The sequence below is a fragment of the Nerophis ophidion genome, linkage group LG07, assembly GCF_033978795.1.
Source record: "Nerophis ophidion isolate RoL-2023_Sa linkage group LG07, RoL_Noph_v1.0, whole genome shotgun sequence".
In the NCBI taxonomy this organism is placed as follows: domain Eukaryota; kingdom Metazoa; phylum Chordata; class Actinopteri; order Syngnathiformes; family Syngnathidae; genus Nerophis; species Nerophis ophidion.
In genome coordinates this window covers 38,932,525-38,956,086 of record NC_084617.1, presented here as the reverse complement: position 1 = coordinate 38,956,086, position 23,562 = coordinate 38,932,525, and the positions used below count along the sequence as shown (strand labels likewise).

General features: G+C 40.7%; 1 protein-coding gene across 1 annotated transcript in view; it reads left to right on the top strand.

The window, feature by feature from the left end:
• Positions 1–23,562, top strand: part of LOC133556323 (transducin-like enhancer protein 4) — a 256,100-nt gene that overhangs the window by 221,723 nt on the left and 10,815 nt on the right. Inside the window, exons 14-21 of the mRNA XM_061906135.1 lie at positions 2,020–2,142; positions 2,209–2,262; positions 2,344–2,496; positions 6,539–6,674; positions 10,220–10,395; positions 15,783–15,859; positions 20,569–20,818; positions 20,886–21,133. Coding sequence (XP_061762119.1) covers positions 2,020–2,142; positions 2,209–2,262; positions 2,344–2,496; positions 6,539–6,674; positions 10,220–10,395; positions 15,783–15,859; positions 20,569–20,818; positions 20,886–21,133 — 1,217 coding nt within the window. The remainder of the gene's footprint in view (positions 1–2,019; positions 2,143–2,208; positions 2,263–2,343; positions 2,497–6,538; positions 6,675–10,219; positions 10,396–15,782; positions 15,860–20,568; positions 20,819–20,885; positions 21,134–23,562) is intronic.

The following is a 23,562-nucleotide window of genomic DNA, read 5'->3' as shown; positions in this document are numbered from 1 at the left end:
GTTTAGATCCATTAAGGAAAGACGAAAATGAATTAATGTTTATAACTGAATACATTTACATTTGCATAAATATTTATTTTCTTTTGTATTATTTTTTTAATTCATTAAGTAACGTTTATGACAACTTTTTTCCAAAACACAGTATAGAATTTGAGATATAACAGGACAACGCATACATTTATCATTTGTTTTCAAAACGCTTACAAAAAAGTGGCACCCCAAAATTGTACTGTGGGACCCCATTTTAATGACTTGATGGGGTCCCTGGGAACCCATTTTGAAATTTCCTATCGCCAACACTGATGGCGTAATAATGCATGCAAAACAGAAGCAGGCAGCTGTCGCCCGCGGGCTGGTTCTAATACTAATCAAATATCCCGGGGCCACAGATGATTCATTTCCGCGGGCCTTGACTTTGACTCATTGGTGTTAGTACGTCCACATTTCTTGACCAATTTGAAGCGTTCCAAAGTCAAAATGGTCCTTGCTAATGTTAGTTAATTGCTAGCATGCTATCATTAGCAAGTTAGCTTTGAATCGAATATTTTAATATTTTAACAAATGTTAGCTGTTAACATGCTAACATTAGTATGCTAGCATTGTTTTAGCTCAGTTTGCAAGTATACCATATTTTTTGGACCTTAGGGCGATATTCAGGTCTATTTTCATGTAAAAGGCACGATTATAGAGCGCATTAAAAGGGTCATATTATTATTTTATTCTAAATTTAAAACACTATGTTGGAGTCCACATAATATGTGATAGTGGTTCTTTGGTGAAAGCGTTGCATAGATGATGTTTTACAGATCATCTTCAAGTCGCTTTCTGAGAGTCTCTAAAGGATGCGCCGTTTTGTGGGTGGTCTTACCTACGTGGCTCACCTTCGACACCATCTTCTCCCCGTCATCTTTTTTATAGCAGTGTAGCGTGCAAAGACGGGAGTGGAAGAATTGTCAAAAGAGGGAGCTAGCTGTTTTAATGACATTCAGACTTTACTTAAATCAATAATGGCGCGGCATCTCCTCATCCGTTAGTGCAACATCCATCCATCCATTTCTACTGCTTGTCCCTTTCGGGGTAGCGGGGGTGCTGAAGCCTATCTCAGTGCAACGTCAACGCCTTAAATGTGTCCCGTGAAAAACCGTCCGACCCGAACACTCTAGTAGCTAAGGTTCCATGAGTGAAAAATGTAAACTCACTACAGTTTTTAAAAACTTAACACTACTTTATTGTAGAAATGGCAACAGCGGAATATGAATGCCACATAAGAAGGTAGTGAAAAAGAAGAAGTTTATGAATTTACGGCGGCGGACTACAATGGCGGACTCGCTCAAATTTTCAGTACTTATGCTGATCCCAAATACACATCAGCAGGTACCAGAAGGTAGGAAAAGTTGCTTTTGCGATCTATTGTGAAACAAAACGGCAGATAAAGTCTGCTAATAGGTGCCATTTTGCGGTCCTTTTACATGCACCTTAATAATACTGGTATGTTTAATCCGGCAACTATCCATCAAACGGTGCGGCTTTATAGCTTACTGAAGTCATACAAAAAACATTTTGACAGATTTTTTAATGCCGTGTGTAATGTTCTGTATTCTCAGTGGAACATTTAGAGTTTTGCTGTTGTTTACTGGCGTCATTTTGCAGTCTACACATATCTCTTATGTGTGACATCTACTGGTCACACTCATCATTATATCATGTACCAAATAAAATAGCTTCAAAGTCGGTAAGCACAACCAGAATTATGTTGTACATTAGGCGCACAGGACCATAAGGCGCACTGTCGAGTTTTGAGAAAATTAAAGGATTTTAAGTGTGCCTTATAGTCCGAAAAATTACGGTACACCTCATAGTCAAATAATTTGTTATTGCACACGTTAACTGTTAGCGTGCTCATTTTAGCATGTCAACATAAGTAGGCTAGCTTTTGTTGGATTTTGTTACTTGACGCTCTCTGGATAGTGTGCTTACTGTTAGTATATCAGTTCATTTCAGAAATGTAATTTCTTCCAGAGCTCATCCGTGTCACCGTCAGCCACTTTTCGGACTGGAGAGAAGCATAGAGGCTCGAGCGATTACACCACAGACAGCAAGAAGCAGAAGACAGACGATAAAGAGTTGGGCTCGTCGCGCTACGTAAGTCTGTATCATCATTTACTACAAAGTATGAGCTGTACATCAATTTCATGTTACAATATCCAGGAGAGTGACGGAGAGAAGAGCGATGACAACTTGGTAGTGGACGTCTCCAATGAGGTATGTCGGAGTATGACTCCATGACATCTTGTGGATCGGGAGATGAAACTATCTTCATTTCTGCACACACAACCACCCCAGGATCCAGCGACTCCCAGAGGAAGTCCCACCCACTCTCCCCGGGAGAATGGTTTGGACAAAAGTCGCCTGCCGAAGAAAGACGCACCCTTGAGTCCCTCCTCCGTCGCTTCCTCCAGCAGCACACCTTCATCCAAGTCCAAAGAGATTAATTTGGTGAGTCATTTTGGTAATTATATCCTTCTGATCTTCTTTGTATCATTTCTTGGGGTAAGTTGCTATTCTTAGGGAACAAACGTTATGTGTTTCCTCCAAAGGGCGACACCGCCTCTAAGTCACTAATCCTTGCCTCCATAGCAGCAAAAACACGACAGTTCTTTTTAGAAGACAGGGAATAACAGAACATGCTACGCTACACACCTTGGGAGGATACAAGAAGCCATGCTAACCGCTAAGCTAGAACTTTTGTGTGTAAACTAGTGTGAGTTTATCGATCTGAATATTGATAGTTGTTTTATTGACATTTTTGTATGAACCCCAAAACCAGTAAAGTTGGCATGTTGTGTAAATGGTAAATAAAAACAGAATACAATGATTTGCAAGTCCTTTTCAACCTATATTCAATTGAATAGACTGCAAAGACAAGATATTTAATGTTGGAACTGAGAAACAACATTTTTTTGGCAAATATTAGCTCATTAGGAATTTCATACCTTTAACATGTTTCAAAAAAGTTGGCACAAGTGGCAAAAAAGACTGAGAAAGTTGAGGAATGCTCATCAAACACCTATTTGGAACATCCCACAGGTGAACAGGCTAATTGGGAACAGGTAGGTGCCATGATTGGGTATAAAAGCAGCTTCCATGAAATGCTCAGTCATTCACAAACAAGGCTAGGGCGAGGGTCACCACTCTGTCAACAAATGCGTGAGCAAATTTTCCAACAGTTTAAGAACAACATTTCTCAACCAGCTATTGCAAGGAATTTAGGGATTTCACCATCTACCATCCGTAATATCATCAAAAGGTTCAGAGAATCTGGAGAAATCAATGCACATAACATTAAATGCCTATGACTTTCGATCCCTCAGGCGGTACTGCATCAAAAAGCAACATCATTGTGTAAAGGATATCACCACCTGGGCTTGGGGGGAAAACTTTAGAAAACCACGGTCAGTAACTACAGTTAGTCACTACATCTGTAAGTGCAAGTTAAAACTCTACAACACAAAGCAAAAGCCATTTCTCAACAAAAAATCCAGAAACATCGCCCGCTTTGCTGGGCCCCAGCTCAGTTCCCAAACTGTTGTTAAAAGGAAAGGCCATGTAACACAATAGTAAAAATTCCCCTGTGCCAATTTTTTTTGCAATGTGTTGCTGCCATTAAATTCCAAGTTAATGATTATTTGCAAAAAAAAAAAGAAGACGTTTCTCAGTTACAACATTAAATATATTGTCTTTGCACTCTATTCAATTGTATATAAGTTGAAAATAATTTGCAAACCATTGTATTCTGTTTGTATTTACGATTAATACCCAACTACCCGTTCGACATCCATTTCTTTCGTCCTCTCCAAGGTTCTCATAGTCATCATTGTCACCAACGTCCCACTGGGTGTGAGTTTTCCTTGCCGTGATGTGGGCCTACCGAGGATGTCGTAGTGGTTTGTGTTGTGGTTTGTGCAGCCCTTTGAGACACTAGTGATTTAGGGCTATATAAGTAAACATTGATTGATTGATTCATTCATTCATTGAATGTGCCAATTTCACTGGTTTTGGGTTTTGTATTTAGATTTCTGTTACATTTCTGTTATTTGGCAGGAATAACTGTTTTTTTTAAATAATTCCAATTAAATCTAGTAAGGGAGTTATTTAAATTATTTCTATACTAACGTTTTGTGTAGATATAAGAACAATGTTCTTTGAATACTTTTTTTTTCATGTTGTCTTTGTCGTAATCAATTATCTAGAGACAAAATTTAAAAAATAGTTTGAGTTTGAGTTTATTTCGAACATGAAAGCATACAACATGATACATCACAATTTCCAGTTTCTCTTTTCAACATGTTTGAAAAAGAGTAGGAAGAAGCAGATTTTATTTAATCCTACCCCTTTTCTTTTACATAACAGTTGCTAAAGCTTTTGTTCACTTCCTGTTCTCAATTTTTTCACAATAAAAAATAAATAAATAAATAATACTCGGTGAAGTAAGTTACATTTCATATGGTGAGATGAGTAAGATTATTTTGAAAAAATGAACGCATGGATGGATGAAATAAATTCAGAATGTTTATCATGGTTCTTCTTCTTTGTACTTTGTAAACACTTTAAGTTTGAAGAATTTCTTGAAGTGGATCATATTAGTATATTGTTTGATTGTTTTGCTTAATCCATTCCATAATTTAATTCCACATACTGATATACTAAAGGTCTTAAGTGTTGTACATGCATACAAATGATTGAAATGTTAAGTCAAATTATCAGTATCAGCGATACTAGTCCAGTATTTACAGTAGATACTCGATTTACGAACTTAATTAGTTCTTAAGCATAGTTCGCAAATGGAAAAGTTTGTATAATGAAGCAAATTTCTCCATAAGAAACAATGTTAAATATGCATCATGGGTCCCATCCTCGACAAAAGTCCATATTTTAGAGAAGGTTCATATACTTTGAACACAATTTAAAGTGCTATACACTACTGTATAACAAACAAACATAACAAGGAGCTGATGGATCAATTTTCTCTTTTATCAACAAGTAAAAACAACAACAAGCTAAACTGTGCTGTATTCGCTGCTCTGCCAACGCGTGCAGACACACACATGTCACATTGGTGGCGTCACAAATAATCAGAAATCACTGAAATAATTAACTTTAAAAATCATATTGCTGCAATAACAATTAAGGGTGTCAAAAAATCTATTTTGGAATTAGTCGCGATTCTTATTTGTAAGAAATCTTAATCAATTCATAAAAAAAAAAAATTAACAGGTTTTTAAAAAAAAAAAATGTAATCCGTCCTGTCCAGCTACTCAGAAAAACCATTTGTTGATGTAAATGATCTAAATCTGCTCTAAAGATTTACTTTAGAAAAGAGAAGCGTTGGATACTTCTCTTGTTGACTTATTTGTATTTGGCTTTACTAAATGTTTAGGTAGAATTTTATAAAACAAAACCAGTTTTCTTTTAAGTAAAATATAAATAAATAAATAAATGGGTTGTACTTGTATAGCGCTTTTCTACCTTCAAGGTACTCAAAGCGCTTTGACACTACTTCCACATTTACCCATTCACACACACATTCACACACTGATGGAGGGAGCTGCCATGCAAGGCGCCAACCACCACCCATCAGGAGCAAGGGTGAAGTGTCTTGCTCAGGACACAACGGACGTGACGAGGTTGGTACTAGGTGGGATTTGAACCAGGGACCCTCGGGTTGCGCACGGCCACTCTCCCACTGCGCCACGCCGTCCCCTATAAATATATCAGAGCTATTTATCTATTTTATGGAGTAATGTAGTTGATCATAGAACTGGCACCAAATGTTATTAAGAAAAGTATTGATTTTGAATTGAGAATTGATTTGAATCAAGAAACGTTTTGAATCGAATTGTTATCCCCAAGAATTGAAACGTGTGATGCCCAAAGATTCACAGCCCTAATAAATACCATGAATGTAATAAGGAAACAATGTAAATGTTTATTTGATATTGTTACACCGCCATCTTGTGTTTTGTCTGATTATGTTTGTGATCAAAAATGTAATCATTCACTAATATTGAACATTTTTAAGTATCAGCATTGTTGTGACCAATACTGATCCTGCAACAACTTGATATTGGATTGATATCAACATTTGTAGGATCGCGCAACACTAATGTAAAGTATCCAAACAACATAAAAAGTGCTTATTACATTTTAACTGAAGTGTAGATAGAACCATGTTACAACAGAAAGTAACCAAAAATTAACAGTAACAGCAATTAGGTTATTAATAGTTTTAAGAAAATAAAACATGATATATGATACATACTTCAGTGCCAAAATTGAACTTTTGTGACCTGTTTTGATATGATTCTATTATTATTTATATGCCAAGTAATATTTTGTGATGTATATCACTATTGCAAAAGGCTGCAATGTATATTGTGATAGAGATGTTAGTCCACATTGCCCATCCCTGCACTGAGTACTGTAATCTATATTCAAGTTTTACGCTGCCTAAATACTTTTTTTTTTTTTTTTTTTAAAGAATGAAAAATCCACAACACCCGTTTCTAAGTCCAGCACTCCCACTTCGCGCTCTGATGCGCCCACGCCCAGCAGTGCCACTACTACCCCGGGCCTGAGGGCTGCCCCCAGTAAGTCATCCGGAGTGGAGACATTAGGTAGGTGTTGCCATGTTGTCTAATACAGAGTTTCTTTACCTTTTTGACCTCGGAGCCAAACTTTTCCACTACGGAGCTGCCTGGAGCGGGTTTAAATATTAACATCAAATTAGTAACCTTGCTCTTCATTTTAATCATATTCAATAATTATATCTAACCTGCTTACATATTAAAACATTGTCAAATGAAATGAAAGCATGTGTTGATCCCAAATATTATTTATTGAAAGCATAAACCTTCGACTCATGTCAGGCTGATTAGAAAAATAAGTACTAACCAAATATGCTGCTCATGAAGGGACTCATAAATAACTGATGAAAAATACATTTACATGCAATTATGTTGTACTAAAATAAATAAACAAAATTAATAATGTATATGTTTTTGAATAAACTGTCAATACAATTAAAGTGAAAATACAAATACATCTTCACCATCCATCCATCCATCATCTTCCGCTTATCCGAGGTCGGGTCGCGGGGGCAACAGCCTAAGCAGGGAAACCCAGACTTCCCTCTCCCCAGCCACTTCGTCTAGCTCTTCCCGGGGGATCCCCAGGCGTTCCCAGGCCAGCCGGGAGACATAGTCTTCCCAACGTGTCCTGGGTCTTCCCCGTGGCCTCCTACCGGTTGGACGTGCCCTAAACACCTCCCTAGGGAGGCGTTCGGGTGGCATCCTGACCAGATGCCCGAACCACCTCATCTGGCTCCTCTCGATGTGAAGGAGCAGCGGCTTTACTTTGAGTCCCTCCCGGATGGCAGAGCTTCTCACCCTATCTCTAAGGGAGAGCCCCGCCACACGGCGGAGGAAACTCATTTCGGCCGCTTGTACCCGTGATCTTATCCTTTCGGTCATGACCCAAAGCTCATGACCATAGGTGAGGATGGGGACGTAGATCGACCGGTAAATTGAGAGCTTTGCCTTCCGGCTCAGCTCCTTCTTCACCACAACGGATCGGTACAACGTCCGCATTACTGAAGACGCCGCACCGATCCGCCTGTCGATCTCACGATCCACTCTTCCCTCACTCGTGAACAAGACTCCTAGGTACTTGAACTCCTCCACTTGGGGCAGGGTCTCCTCCCCAACCCGGAGATGGCACTCCACCCTTTTCCGGGCGAGAACCATGGACTCGGACTTGGAGGTGCTGATTCTCATTCCGGTCGCTTCACACTCGGCTGCGAACCGATCCAGCGAGAGCTGAAGATCCCGGTCAGATGAAGCCATCAGGACCACATCATCTGCAAAAAGCAGAGACCTAATCCTGCAGTTACCAAACCGGAACCCTTCAACGCCTTGACTGCGCCTAGAAATTCTGTCCATAAAAGTTATGAACAGAATCGGTGACAAAGGACAGCCTTGGCGGAGTCCAACCCTCACTGGAAATGTGTTCGACTTACTGCCGGCAATGCGAACCAAGCTCTGGCACTGATCGTACAGGGAACGGACCGCCACAATAAGACAGTCCAATACCCCATACTCTCTGAGCACTCCCCACAGGACTTCCCGAGGGACATGGTCGAAAGCCTTCTCCAAGTCCACAAAGCACATGTAGACTGGTTGGGCAAACTCCCAAAGAGTTGGTGTAAGTCTCAGCGACCTCAGCCCCAGAAATAGGAGAGTCCACCACAGATTCCCCAGGCACTGCTTCCTCATAGGAAGACGTGTTGGTGGGATTGAGGAGGTCTTCGAAGTATTCCTTCCACCTATCCACAACATCCGCAGTCGAGGTCAGCAGAACACCATCCGCGCCATACACGGTGTTGATAGTGCACTGCTTCCCCTTCCTGAGGCGGCGGACGGTGGTCCAGAATCGCTTCGAAGCCGTCCGGAAGTCGTTTTCCATGGCTTCCCCGAACTCTTCCCATGTCCGAGTTTTTGCCTCCGCGACCGCTGAAGCTGCACACCGCTTGGCCAGTCGGTACCCGTCCACTGCCTCCGGAGTCCTATGAGCCAAAAGGACCCGATAGGACTCCTTCTTCAGCTTGACGGCATCCCTCACCGCTGGTGTCCACCAAGGGGTTTTAAGATTGCCGCCCCGACAGGCACCAACTACCTTGCGGCCACAGCTCCGATCTGCCGCCTCGACAATAGAGGTGCGGAACATGGTCCACTCGGACTCAATGTCCAGCACCTCCCTCGTGACATGTTCAAAGTTCTTCCGGAGGTGGGAATTGAAACTTTGTCTGACAGGAGACTCTGCCAGACGTTCCCAGCAGACCCTCACAATGCGGTTGGGCCTCCCAGGTCTGTCCGGCATCCTCCCCCACCATCGCAGCCAACTCACCACCAGGTGGTGATCGGTAGAAAGCTCCACCCCTCTCTTCACCCGAGTGTCCAAAACATGAGGCCGCAAATCCGATGACACAACTACAAAGTCGATCATGGAACTGCGGCCTAGGGTGTCCTGGTGCCAAGTGCACATATGGACACCCTTATGTTTGAACATGGTGTTTGTTATCGACAAACTGTGACGAGCACAAAAGTCTAATAACAAAACACCACTCGGGTTCAGATCCGGGCGGCCATTCTTCCCAATCACGCCTCTCCAGGTTTCACTGTCGTTGCCAACGTGAGCGTTGAAGTCTCCCAGTAGGACAAGGGAATCACCCGGGGGAGCACTTTCCAGTACTCCCTCGAGTGTTCCCAAAAAGGGTGGGTACTCTGAACTGCTGTTTGGTGCATAAGCACAAACAACAGTCAGGACCCGTCCCCCCACCCGAAGGCGGAGGGAGGCTACCCTTTCGTCCACCGGGTTGAACTCCAACGTACAGGCTTTGAGCCGGGGGGAAACAAGAATTGCCACCCCAGCCCGTCGCCTTTCACTGCCGGCAACGCCAGAGTGGAAGAGGGTCCAATCCCTCTCGAGAGAAGTGGTTCCAGAGCCCTTGCTGTGCGTCGAAGTGAGTCCGTCTATATCCAGCCGGAATTTCTCGACTTCGCGCACTAGCTCAGGCTCTTTCCCCCCCAGTGACGTGACGTTCCACGTCCCAAGAGCTAGCTTCTGTAGCCGAGGATCGGACCGCCAAGTGCCCTGCCTTCGGCTGTCGCCCAGCTCACAATGCACCCGACCTCTATGGCCCCTGCTATGGGTGGTGAGCCCATTGGAGGGGTGGCCCACGTTGCCTCTTCGGGCTCTGCCCGGCCGGGCCCCATGGGAACAGGCCCGGCCACCAGGTGCTCGCCATCGTGCCCCACCTCCGGGCCTGGCTCCAGAGGGGGGCCCCGGTGACCCGCGTCCGGGCGAGGGAAATCTGGGTCCATGGTTTTTCAACATCTTCACCAATTTAGCGCTTAATAAACTTCTCTATGTGCTCCAGACTTCTTCTGTTTGTTTGATATTGTCATTACTGCCACAAGTTGAGGAAAAGTATATTACAACGGAGTACTGCAGCGGCCCATACGGACCACAGCTGAGAAACAGATATTTTTTAGCGGCCCAACAATGGTCTCAGGCCCTATGGTTAAGAAACACCGGGCTAAAATACAGCAATAAGATATGTATACTGTATGCATAGACTTGATTCTGACTATTGTTGTCGTAGCCCCTGGTCTCCGCACACCTCTGGCGGTGCCGTGTTCGTACCCTGGTCCATTTGGAATCGTCCCTCACCTGGGCATGAACGGTGAACTGAGTGGAGCGGGCGCCGCCTACAGCGGCTTGCATAACATGACCACGGTGGCCGCAGCAGCTGTCGCCGCTTACGGACGCACACAAGTGGTATGACAAACACTACCTATTTGTATTTTTGGGCATAGACATAAAAGTATTGGGACACATGGTCATAAAAGCAAATAAAGTAGCCTGTAATATTCTGGGAAAACTCTGGTGCGCTTAAGTTTTTCCACGCAAAGTTTTTCAAACTTGAAATGCCCGAAGGCCACTGGTGGTCAAGTCTGACTAAATAAAACTAAATGAATACAAACTACTTCTACCAGCAGCTAAAGTAATCCTAAAGTATGATAGGCGTTAGGGGGAACTGCACTTTTTGGGGGAATGTTTCCTATCATTCACAATCCTTGTGTAAGATAACAGCAGTTTGTTTGTTTTTTTAATACGGTCCAATTTGTAATACAAATACAAGGTGGCTAACAATGAAGCTAATTGGAGTACACCCTTGTGGCCTCTAAAAAACATCCATAAACCGTCAACAGTACTCCATTTACATCTCATTACCTGAATATTTACAAAGTATTAGCAATGTTATTATAAGCGCTAACACCGGAGAACTACTTTTAGCGGCGCAGTGTTCACAGAGCGCTTGCCCTATTATAATGCTATTGACATACTGAGCTGCTGCGTTGCCTCAGAGTTGGTGAAAGTTAATTTCTAGATTATAAATCATGCCTCCCACGTGGATAGTAAAAGGTTGTAGCCAATGTTCCCTCCAACTGTTTTGATGTGTCTACTTTGGGCAAACGCAAAAACTCCCTGAGCATTGAGTGACACACGTGAGCGACATCAGATGTGCACACTGTGGCCATAACAGCAGCACACCTGTCTCAACCTTGAAACCATAAGTTAAATATCTTATCATTATAATCAAATGATAGCAGTGATTTCCATGAGATTATTTTTGAATATAAGTGAGTTGGCCCGCTTACAATGAAAAAAACAAATGTGTTTTTCATGAGCTGTGTACTAGTATTGTATGTCTGGGTAGGGTCCTGCTTTGGAAATAAGTTGTACCCCTTTCGGAGGCGATATTGAGTTCTCCTTAAAACATTTACATGTTGCACAATAAGATCAAAGACTTTTATGGAATTACAACAAAATGGACTCAGACGCGGGTCACCGGGGCCTGTCCCCATGGGGCCCGGCCGGGCACAGCCCGAAGAGGCAACGTGGGTCATCACTCCAATGGGCTCACCACTCATAGGAGGGGCCATGGAGGTCGGGTGCTTTGGGAGCTGGGCGGCAGCCAAAGGCAGGGCACTTGGTGGTCCGATCCTCGGCTACAGAAGCTAGCTCTTGGGACGTGGAACGTCACCTCACTGGGGGGGAAGGAGCCTGAGCTAGTGCGCGAGGTAGAGAAGGTCCATCTGTGGGGAGTGCTCAGAGAGTATGGGGTACCGGACTGTCTTATTGTGGCGGTCCGCTCCCTGTATGATCAGTGTCAGAGCTTGGTCCGCATTGCTGGCAGTAAGTCAGACACGTTTCCAGTGAGGGTTGGACTCCGCCAAGGCTGTCCTTTTGCTCCGATTCTGTTCATAACTTTTATGGACCGAATTTCTAGGCGCAGTCAAGGCGTTGAGGGGTTCCGGTTTGGTGGCCGCGGGATTAGGTCTCTGCTTTTTACAGATGTGGTCCTGATGGCTTCATCTGGCCGGGATCTTCAGCTCTCACTGGATCGGTTCGCAGCCGAGTGTGAAGCGACCGGAATGAGAATCAACACCTCCAAGTCCGAGTCCATGGTTCTCGCCCGGAAAAGGGTGAAGTGCCATCTCCGGGTTGGGGAGGAGACCCTGCCCCAAGTGGAGGAGTTCAAGTACCTAGGAGTCTTGTTCACGAGTGGGAGAAGAGTGGATCGTGAGATCGACAGGTGGATCGGTGCGGCGTCTTCAGTAATGCGGACGTTGTATCGATCCGTTGTGGTGAAGAAGGAGCTGAGCAAGAAGGCAAAGCTCTCAATTTACCGGTCGATCTACGTTCTAATCCTCACCTATGGTCATGAGCTTTGGGTCATGACCGAAAGGATAAGATCACGGGTACAAGCGGCCGAAATGAGTTTCCTCCGCCGGGTGGCGGGGCTCTCCCTTAGAGATAGGGTGAGAAGCTCTGCCATCCGTGAGGAACTCAATGTAAAGCCGCTGCTCCTCCACATCGAGAGAAGCCAGATGAGGTGGTTCGGGCATCTGGTCAGGATGCCACCCGGACGCCTCCCGAGGGAGGTGTTAAGGGCACGTCCAACCGGTAGGAGGCCACGGGGAAGACCCAGGACACGTTGAGAAGACTATGTCTCCCGGCTGGCCTGGGAACGCTTCGGGATCCGCTGGGGAGAGGGAAGCCTGGGCTTCCCTGCTTAGGCTGCTGCCCCCGCGACCCGACTTCGGATAAGCGGAAGATGATGGATGGATGGATGGATGGATTTAAGCATGGGATCAAGTTGTAAAGTAAATATTCCTGTAAATTTCTGTCTGTAAAATATATATATTTTTATTAGCATTTCTGTAATCTAGTACGGTAACAGCATATCATGGTTATTATCCATAAATTAACATTCTTTATAATTGACAGGAGAATAAGCAGACATCTGATTGGGGGATCATAGTGTCATGACCTGGAATGTACACTTTATGTGTGGTGTTGGAGTTGTCTGACATTTTGCATGGCCGTAAACACATCGGTGGCTAATTGCCATGAGTGCATGTGTTGGTGCAGGTGAGAAAGAGCGTGCAGCTGGTGTTGATATGACAGATGACAAAGAGTTGGTGTAAGTCTGGTTTGTACAGCAGAAAATTACCCGTTTTTCTACATATAAGTTTTTTTTACTAAAATTGGTGGTTGAAGCCGACAACAAACAGGTTTGCTCAATAAAGTAATCGATGGAATTCCTGTCTTCCTGAAAGTCAGACAGACGTTACAATAATTGAACGGTGTTATCGAACTCTGTTTTATTTTTGGTCCCTTGTCACTCACAGTTGCATTGCAAAATCATACAGAATAAATTATGAGTTTATTTTGTTTAGCATTCAGATGGGGTTTGATTTAGATTAGATAGATAGTACTTTATTTATTCCGTCAGGAGAGTTCCTTCAGGAAAATTACAATTTTCAGCACAATCCCATTCAAGATCAGACAAACGTTACAGGGAGACAGAACAGGATCGCTGACGGGTCTGCCGGCTTCCAGCGCCCCTTACAAAAAAGATGATATACAGGTAAACAAGGGGGGAGGGGGAGGAGGGGAGAAAAAAATAGAAGATTAAAATAAAATAAAAAAAATCGGTCTTAGCCTAGGCCCTGGAGTGGGGGTGCAGACTGAGGCCAAGGGAAAAAAAACTACAACTCATAGCCATAGTACACATCCCTCTTACATGTGTGTAAGAGGGAAACATCAAACATCAAAGAACACAGACGACATTAAAGACATTAAAGCAGCAGATACAACCAGACACTTCTACATACAGCTATGAATAAAAAGTAAAATAAACATATACACTGTGGTGGCCTCTGCGGTGTTCCACGCCATCGTCTGCTGGGGAGGAGGGAGCATGGCCAGAGACAGAAGCAGACCCAACAAAGCAACCAAGACAGCCGACTCCACTCTCAGCCAATGTCCAGTCCGCATGGATGAGCGAGGATACGTCCAAGGTGACTGAGGTGTCCGACACCTGCTCACCCAGGCAAGACACCGCGAAGCCTCTCCGTCCCAGCGCTCAGTGCTAGCTCCGCAGCCCTGTCCCCCTCATCCGCATCTCCTCCAGTACATCCAAACAGACTCTGGTGTAGCAGAGACCCAGCAGCTGGTCTCCATGGCCAAAAGGCTCCCGGGAGGCAGATCCAGAAGTCCACAAAAAAAAAAAGCACCACAGAGGTCACGAAAGTGCCACCCCTTGTCACACAGTCCCAAAGGGTCCCGGACCAAAATGCAAAAAAATATATTAACACATGAAAACAAGAGGGAAACACAAAAGGATGATACAAGAGCACAGAGCTCCTGCCTACAGCAGCCACTACAGCAGCGCCATCTTGGGAAAAAAAAAAAAAAATTGTGCGCGGCATAGATTTGCTGTGCACAGAGGACGTGTGAGCAGTGTGAAATTGTGGCCATAAACCGACAAGTTAGTCAGCTTTGAAATTCAATTTAGACCCGGAGATCAATCAATCAATCAAAGTTTACTTATATTGCCCTTAATCCCAAATGTTTCAAAGGGCTGCACAAGCCACAACGAAAGAGAAAGACACAAAAATACACTAGGTTTCGGCAACCTTTTTTTCTTTTTAATGTGCGTAAGGGTTATGAGTAATTCTTCATCTAAACGGGAAGATATAAACATCCCATCAGTCGGAATCCCGGTGAGAGCAGACATCGTACAGTAAGTGGTTGTTGTAATATGTTGATAGTTTGTATTTCTTGTTCACCACTTAGCAATACTGCTACTGACTGGATATGTTTATCACTCAGTTTCTGCAACTTGTTTTGTCATCCTTTCTATATTCAGACTCAAAAATGTTAAGGTCCTGGATCATCATTTGTCCCAAAGTAGTCTTTGTCTCTCATGAAGTTTGCCATTATTTGTAAGTGTGTTGTTGTTAAAAAGAAAAGGAAATATTATGCGCCTGTGAAATTAATATGCTACCGCATGCTTAAAATTAGCAAACCACATAAATATTACATGTTATTTTTTATTTACTTGTTACTACATTACATATACGTATACTTACAGCATGTATATAAAACAAAGATGGAGGTTGTTTTGTAGAACGCTTTATAGGTAGAATAGAGCAACTCTCCTTACCTGCATTGTTAGCTGACTTTTACTAGTGTTTATTTATGAGTTAGAATTCATAAAACAAAGAAAAATGTCTTTGTTGTTGTCTTACATAAGGATTGTGAATGTAACAGCCAGGTTCCGTTTGATTGGTGAAAAGGAGTCAAAGCTTACATCGGATTGGTGAAACTTGACAGATGTCTCTCTAACGAGCCAAATAATAAACATCTTTGCAAGTAGTAATCAATAAACTATAAGAAAATATAATATTGATATAAATAAATGTAGTGATCGGAATAAAGTTAGTTTAATGAAGAAAAAGTATGTTGCATCAAAACTACTCTGACAAGTACAATATATCTAAAAGGTTACTGAAGTAAATGTAACAGAGTAAATGTATTACCCACTTGTTATTGTAGTTAGTGTCTACTGGTATTCAAGATTGTCATGAAATATTCAACTATTAGCCACCCGGATGCCACAATTACACTCAACTAGGAAGTTAAGTAGAGCGGCCTGCAAATTTGATACCACGTTCTACACTAAATTCATCCAACTCCTGATTAGTGCACTGAACACTAACAATCTAAAATGGGTACCTTTTAGATTGATCTAAAATTGAAAGCATATTTTCCTGCTGTGTTTTGAAAGTTAACCTTTATTTCTTTTCTAGGTTGGGTTTGATCCTCACCACCACATACGTGTCCCTGGTCTTCCTCCTAACCTGTCAGGCATTCCAGGCGGAAAACCGTATGTTTCCTTTTCCAACCTATAAAAACAATCATTGCCACTTATTTATAATTTATTGCTGCCTTTTACTTCTTGGTCACCTATAACTAAGGATGGGTACTGATCACATTAGAACCGATACAGTACCAATTCCCAATACCTGGGAATCGATACTAGTACTCGATGGTGTTAATTTTTGGTACGTTTGTGTGTGTTCATAAATGTTATTGTTTGATAATGACATTTTTTTTGTAACATTTAAACAAGAGCTGATTATGCTAACTTAGCAGTCCAGTTGTTATATATTGTTTTCTGATTACATTGGAGTCTCATTTGCAATGCAATTGCACTTCCAAGACTATAGATGGCAGTACTGTGTAGGCTGTAGGTGTTCAAAGTGTGGCCCAGGGGCGATTTGCTGCCCGCAGCCAATTTTTTTGACGGTCTGAAAATACTATTTAATAGAACCCATAAAAAAGTGGAATAAAAGAGCAAACAGGTGACATGTAACAAGGAAAAGTTGCGATGTTGACTCTAATAACACAAAGCTGCCAGGCAGGCTGTTTTTTCTTCTTTTTTTTAAACTGTCTTTGTTAAAACAGTAATAATGAATCAAAGTCAATGTTGTTATGAATTATTGACCTGCTGAAGGTTTTCATTACCTCACATCAATCAATCAATCAATGTTTACTCATATTCTACTTTGAAATATTGTTTGGGGAGAATATTACATATTTAGTGTTTGCCATAAAAAAATTAAAAAAATAAAAAAATTCTTTGAAAAAAAAAAGGGCCTAAAAGAAACCAAACAAAATCATTAAAAATTTATAAAAACAAATAATCACCAGATAGATCTGAAATTGATCTATAGATTCAAATGTTGAAAGTTATTAAAAAAATAATAATAATGAATGACCTATTTTTAACACTTTTATGAGTGAAGCTCCTTTGGATCGCCGACAACTTTAATGGGATTTCTTTTTAAAATTGTCATTGATCAAAAAATAATATTGAATTGAAATCAATATTATTAATTATTGACCTACTTAAGGCTCCAATTACTTCATTACTTTTTAAGGGATGATATTGTGCATATTATGTGTTTTGAGGATAAAAACAGGGTTTTCTTGTACAAAAAATGGCCATAAAATAAATAATAACTACATCAACAAATAGATCTTAAGTTCATCTAAAAATGCAAGCGTTGAAAAAAAAAATATGTTAAGTAAAGTAAAGTAACATATTATGGTTAAAAAAATGTATATATCATAATGGTTTTGAAAATGAAAAATATTATGATTTTTCAGTGCTAAAGTTTGGTGGTATAGGCTATTTTTTCTACATTGTCTAACTTGGAAGTAACTTTTTTCATGAAGTGTGTCATGTTGTGCAATGCAAAGTATTTACACTGTAAGTATTGTGCTAATTATATACCAGCTGTTTAATTGTGACATTAATCTTAGTTGTGGTTTTCATTAGCAAATGTAAATTGTTGAAATCACCATGTAAAGTTTCTAAAGCTAATAGTAGCCTGTCTATGACAAATCCAATGTAAATTAGCATCAAGCTAGCGTGTTTTGGAAGAGCACGCTTGCTTTGTTGGTGTTGAAAATTACAGATATATTGTACATACAAACACACATATACTCACACACACACACACCGTTATTCATACATACAAACGTACATACATAGGTACCTACGCTCCCACATACATCCACAAATACAGCACATACCTACATACTCCAAGTCCGTCCATCTACACGCACATTCACGGTACAAACATACACGTACTGTACATATACATTCACTGGACAAACAAACATACATATACTGTACATATACATTTACTGTACAAACATTCATATACACATTCTGTTCATACAAGTACATATACATACATACACTCATGCACATAATCATGTTTCATCAAACATATATCAACGTTGTTGCCCTAGGGTAAACTGGGTAACACATGGCATACTGACAAAGCTTAACCCATTGTTACTATAACAATCTACAAGATTAATATAGGTTGCCTCTCTCTATTCCCCTCCATCTTTCGGCATTCCTTTTTTTTTATTTTTTATTATCCTTCTAGTTATCATTATGTATACGTATTGTTGCATTTGAACTACTTTATTGTTGATAATAGGGGTAAACTATAGGTATTGTTCATGATCAATAGCGCTTTTTCTATTGGTATTTGTATTGCTCCAGTTGTAGTGTAAAAATGCTCATTGTCATTTCTATATTATTATTTATTTCACTAACTGCTTATTTGCTATCACTTTTACGATCATATTTGTACATATCGTATGTGCCGGTGTTGTTCTATTGTTGTTGTTTTTGTTGTTATTGTTGTGTTATCTCTCTGTCTAATTCCCCTCTCATCCCCACAATTTCCCCCTCTGTCTTCCTTTTTTTGTCTTTCTATCCCCTCCTGCTCCGGCCCGGCTGCACCAAATGATAATATAAATACATTTAATAAAGTCAAATTCAGATAAGGCAAGAAGAGAAGTATCCTACCATCAGTAAAGTAAATCTGAACAGCCGATATGGGCATCTACATCAACTATATGATTTGCCTGAGAAGCTTGACAGGACAAAAAAAGAAAAAAAGAAAGAAAATGACAACATTCCGTTTAATTTTTCGTGAATCAATACCCGGTTTTACCGACGGAATTCGGTCGTTGCCTGTAAAAGTACCAAAATTGGCACCCATCCCTACCTTTTACACCAGAGGTTTAAGTCATTTTCACTGAGGGCCACATCGCAGTTATGTTTGGCCGCAGAGAGCCGCTTCTAACAGTGAATACTATAGTTACACAATTTTGTATGCATTTTATTAGTACTTTTTTTTTTATTAAAATGTAAAAAATATTTGGTACGTTGCAATAATTCTACCCCAAATTTATTACTGTAAATGGAAAAACAGTACCACTGTTTTTATAGCAAAAAAAAGGCAGCTCAGTTGCCAGAATTTTACTGTAAAATGTAAATTTTTTACTGTAAATTAAAAAAAACCCTGCAATTTTACATCAAAATGTTGGGACCTGAGCTGCAAGTTTGTATTTTGTCTTTTTTACTGTAAATCAACTGTAGATTTTTCGGTGTATTACTTACTGTAAATGCCAAAACGGCACCACAGTTTATTACAGTAAAAAAAAAGTACTGTTTTTTTTTTCATTAAAGGGGAACATTATCACCAGACCTATGTAAGCGTCAATATATACCTTGATGGTGCAGAAAAAAGACCATCTATTTTTTTAACCGATTTCCGAACTCTAAATGTGTGAATTTTGGCGAATTAAACGCCTTTCTGCTTATTGCGCTGGAGGCGATGACGTCAGAATGTGACGTCGCCGAGGTAACACACCCGCCCTTTTCATTTTTAACACATTACAAACACCGGGTCTCAGCTCTGTTATTTTAATTTTTTTTGACTATTTTTTGGAACCTTGGAGACATCATGCCTCGACGGTGTGTTGTCGGAGGGTGTAACAACATTAACAGGGAGGGATTCAAGTTGCACCACTGGCCCGAAGATGCCAAAGTGTCTGCCGCCAGACCCCCATTGAATGTGCGGGAGTTTCTCCACATTTTACCGGCGAAGCTAAGGCAGACATGGCACAGAGATGTATGGATAACCTCCAGATGCATTTGCAACGATAGTCAACGAACTCACAAAGGTGAGTTTTGTTGATGTTGACTGCCAGCTAATCGATGCTAACATGCTACGCTAATCGATGCTAACATGCTATTTACCGGCGGTGCTAAAGCCGACACGGTACAGAGATGTATGGATAACCTGTAGATGCATTTGCAACTATATTACGGTTCCTTCCACCCACATTTAATGCGAAAAAAACACTTATCAATCGACGGATTTAAGTTGCTCCAGTGTCAAGAGATGCGAAAGTCCTGATCGTTTGGTCCGCACATTTTACCGGCGATGCTAACGCAGCTATTCGGCTATGCTATGGCTATGAATAGCGTCAATAGCTATTCGCTCAATAGCTTCAGTTTCTTCTTCAATATTTTCATACTCCAACCATCTGTTTAAATAAGTGCGTAATCTGTTGAATCGCTTAAATCGCTGAAATCCGAGTTTGAATCCGAGCTAATGACACTATATCTTGCTGTGGTATTCCCATTGTTTGTTTACATTGGCAGCACTGTGTGACGTCACAGGGAAATGGCCAGTGTCTTCGCAGAGAGTGAAAATAAGGCACTTTAAAGCTTTATTTAGGGATATTCCGAGACCGGTAAAATTTTGAAAAAAACTTCAAAAAATACAACAAGCCACTGGGAACTGATTTTTATTGTTTTTAACCCTTTTGAAATTCTGATAATGTTCCCCTTTAAGTGAAAAATGCTGTAAAAACCACAGTAAATTTCACAATTTTAACATGAAATCTATTGCTACTTTTACATTGCACAATTTGATGAATAACTTGCTTTGATATCATTATTATTAGTATTTATTTCTATTTAAAAATGGTTTGAATGTTTGATAATATATATTTGCATTATTAGACAAAATTTAAGTTAACATCATTTGCGATTACATGGAGTACATATATTTATTTTTCTTCCAAATTAGAAAGAAAGAATACATTTAGCAAGAAACGTCACAGTACTTTATTGATACATAAGATTTCAAGGGCCAAATAAAATGAAATGGCACATGTGTGTTACACAATGCACGCTGTTTTTCTTCATATCAGAGCCTACTCCTTTCACGTGAGCGCTGACGGACAGATGCAGCCAGTACCTTTCCCTCCTGACGCGCTGATCGGCCCTGCGATCCCACGCCACGCGCGGCAGATCAATACTCTCAATCACGGGGAGGTGGTGTGCGCCGTGACTATCAGCAACCCAACACGTCATGTTTACACCGGCGGCAAGGGCTGCGTGAAGGTGTGGGACATCAGTCACCCTGGAAACAAGACCTCCGTGTCCCAACTGGACTGCTTGGTGAGTGCCGGCTGTCTGAGACATGACAATCAGTTTAAAAAATTAAAACAAACATCTGTACCATCAGAATAGAGACAACTACATCCGCTCGTGTCGACTGCTTCCTGACGGACGGACGCTCATCGTCGGAGGCGAGGCAAGCACTTTGTCAATCTGGGACTTGGCCACGCCGACGCCTCGGATTAAGGCAGAACTGACCTCGTCGGCTCCTGCGTGTTACGCGCTAGCCATTAGTCCCGACTCCAAAGTGTGCTTTTCCTGCTGTTCAGATGGAAATATAGCCGTGTGGGATCTTCACAACCAGACTCTGGTGAGGTAGGTCACCTTATGCTAACTCAATGTGGGTCACTGGTGGGGCAGGCTGACTCCGGGTAAGAAGTGGTGTTCACCCTGGACTTAAATTGCCTGTTTTTACATCAAAATGTATCTCTTTACTAAGCCTATAAAATGTGGGCTTCTTGTCGTTAAGTACAACATTAGCTTAGTTTAGTTCTGGACACTATACAGTGCAGTGTTGGGGTCCCACAGTAAATTTTTGGTGTCCCACTTTTTTGTAACCATTTTGAAATAAAATGATAAATGAATGCATTATCCTGTTATATCGCACATTGTATATTGTTTTGGAAAAAGGTTGTCATAAATGTGACTTAATTCATTTAAAAAATATACAAAAGAAAACAATTTTTATGCATATGTAAATTTATTCAGTTATAAACTTTCATTCATTTTCTTATTTCCTTCATGGATCTAAACATTACCGCTGCCGCCCCAAAATCAAAAATCTCTGGCTGACGGCCACCACTGACATCTCATCTCTGCATATTTTACTAGAATACCCTAATAGGCATTACATGTATCAAAATTAAGTACATACTGTACTGTTACCTTGTTGAAATACCCTTTTTAGAGTAAATATCTACCTAAACGACCACTTTGCAGCTGCCAAAAATGTATTTGAAGGGTATTTCAACAAGTACAGTAGGTACTTGATTTTGATATATGTAATGCTCATAAGGGTATTCTAGTAAAATATGCGATGTGTAATTATCAAAATATTACGTTTAATCACTTTTTGTCAGGCAATATTCCATTTAATGAAAATTGTACATAAATTAATACATCCAAACACTTTATAAATATTTATTAGGTACATGGATAAATAACAGTTACAATTGTATGTATCTTCCAAAATAGGTTTTATCACGCCAACACCGGACTCATAACAGTCCTTTAAATCTCATTAATGCCACAGAAAAAGAAAACGGTCATTTTACAGACACGATAAAGGCTTAAATAATGTCAACCACGTAGTGGTACAATAACCACATAGATAAAGTGTTCGTCTTACACCTAGTAATCCGCTGGGGACAGACGAAACCAAGCAATGCATGTTTAGCGAGCGGTGCGCGCTGCCACGAAGAAAATACCTAATTTAATCAAAACACCGGCGGAAAGCGATATTCGATTAAAAAAAAAAAAAAAAAAGCAAATCGGAGTTTGGACGCGGAGAAAGCAGGGTCCGTAAAAAAAAAATATTCCGCATACCCAGACTTCCACAAATGCGCATCTTTTCTGATTTCAATGCGTAAAAAGACACAAAATGTGCGTTAACGCCAACATTGCAGTGTTTTTGACACAAATGTTAAACGCCTTGTTTACTTGCAGTTTTCAGCCCCTTTTTTGGATATAATGTGTATACTTACCTGTTGCTGAGAAGTCACCACTTTGGTTCACCTTCATTATAATTAGCATGTTTCATTCCAGGCGATGCATTTATAAGGGGTGTCACTTCCTATATGATACGGATATTGGATCTTTTATTGTGTTATTTTGTCGCGTAGAAAGTTAGACAAGGCCTGATCAGGTGAAATTAGTCAAACAAAGAACAATAGTAGGTATGAAAAACACTAACATTTATTATTAACTGTCATGGACTTATGCTGTTTTTTAATTAAAGTGGAATGGTAATTTGAATTTTGGCAATTCATTTAGTTAAGCTTATGACTTGGTCTGCAGCTATCAATAGTTTTAGTAATCGAGTAATCTATATGTTTGTTCAGTTCAGCTAATACAACACTCTTTATTGCCTTAAAGCGTATTTTAGAGAAACTAGTGGAAATAAACAAATATTTTTCTACACATCGTCAACATTGAAATTGCACGTTTTAACATGTGTGCAATATTAGGGGCCTTGTGCAAACAGTGTCCGCGCCCTAATATTTAAAGTTGCGGGCACTCCATGCGGTCCAGATGTTATCAATTGTTACTGGTTACATTCGATGATTGATTAATAGAAAAATTTAATCATTTAATTGTTTCAGTCCTACTCATGACACAGTAAATGGATTGATGCAGACACATTTGTTACTGGATACTTTGTAATACACTTGTGCCTTGGTTACTTTGTATGTGTAAGTAATATGCAACTATAATTTTTTGATACTTGTTTATATTGACAGATGTGCTGTGTTACACTGTGATATTGTTCAATGAATGGGGAGGGCTGGGCAATATGGCTAAAAACTGTATGACATTTTATGTCGGTCGATATCAATAAATATTGATATTTTTCTGACCTATCAAATAAAGACTAGGGGAATTTTAAATGTGAACATTGTTATTTCAAATGTAACTTTCCTCTTACTATAATCTATGTAACTATCAAGCCAGAAAGGAAATAAAATGTCAACACAACCATGGGAAACACTCAATCAATGTAAAATTAAGTGTAACAAAATAGTCCA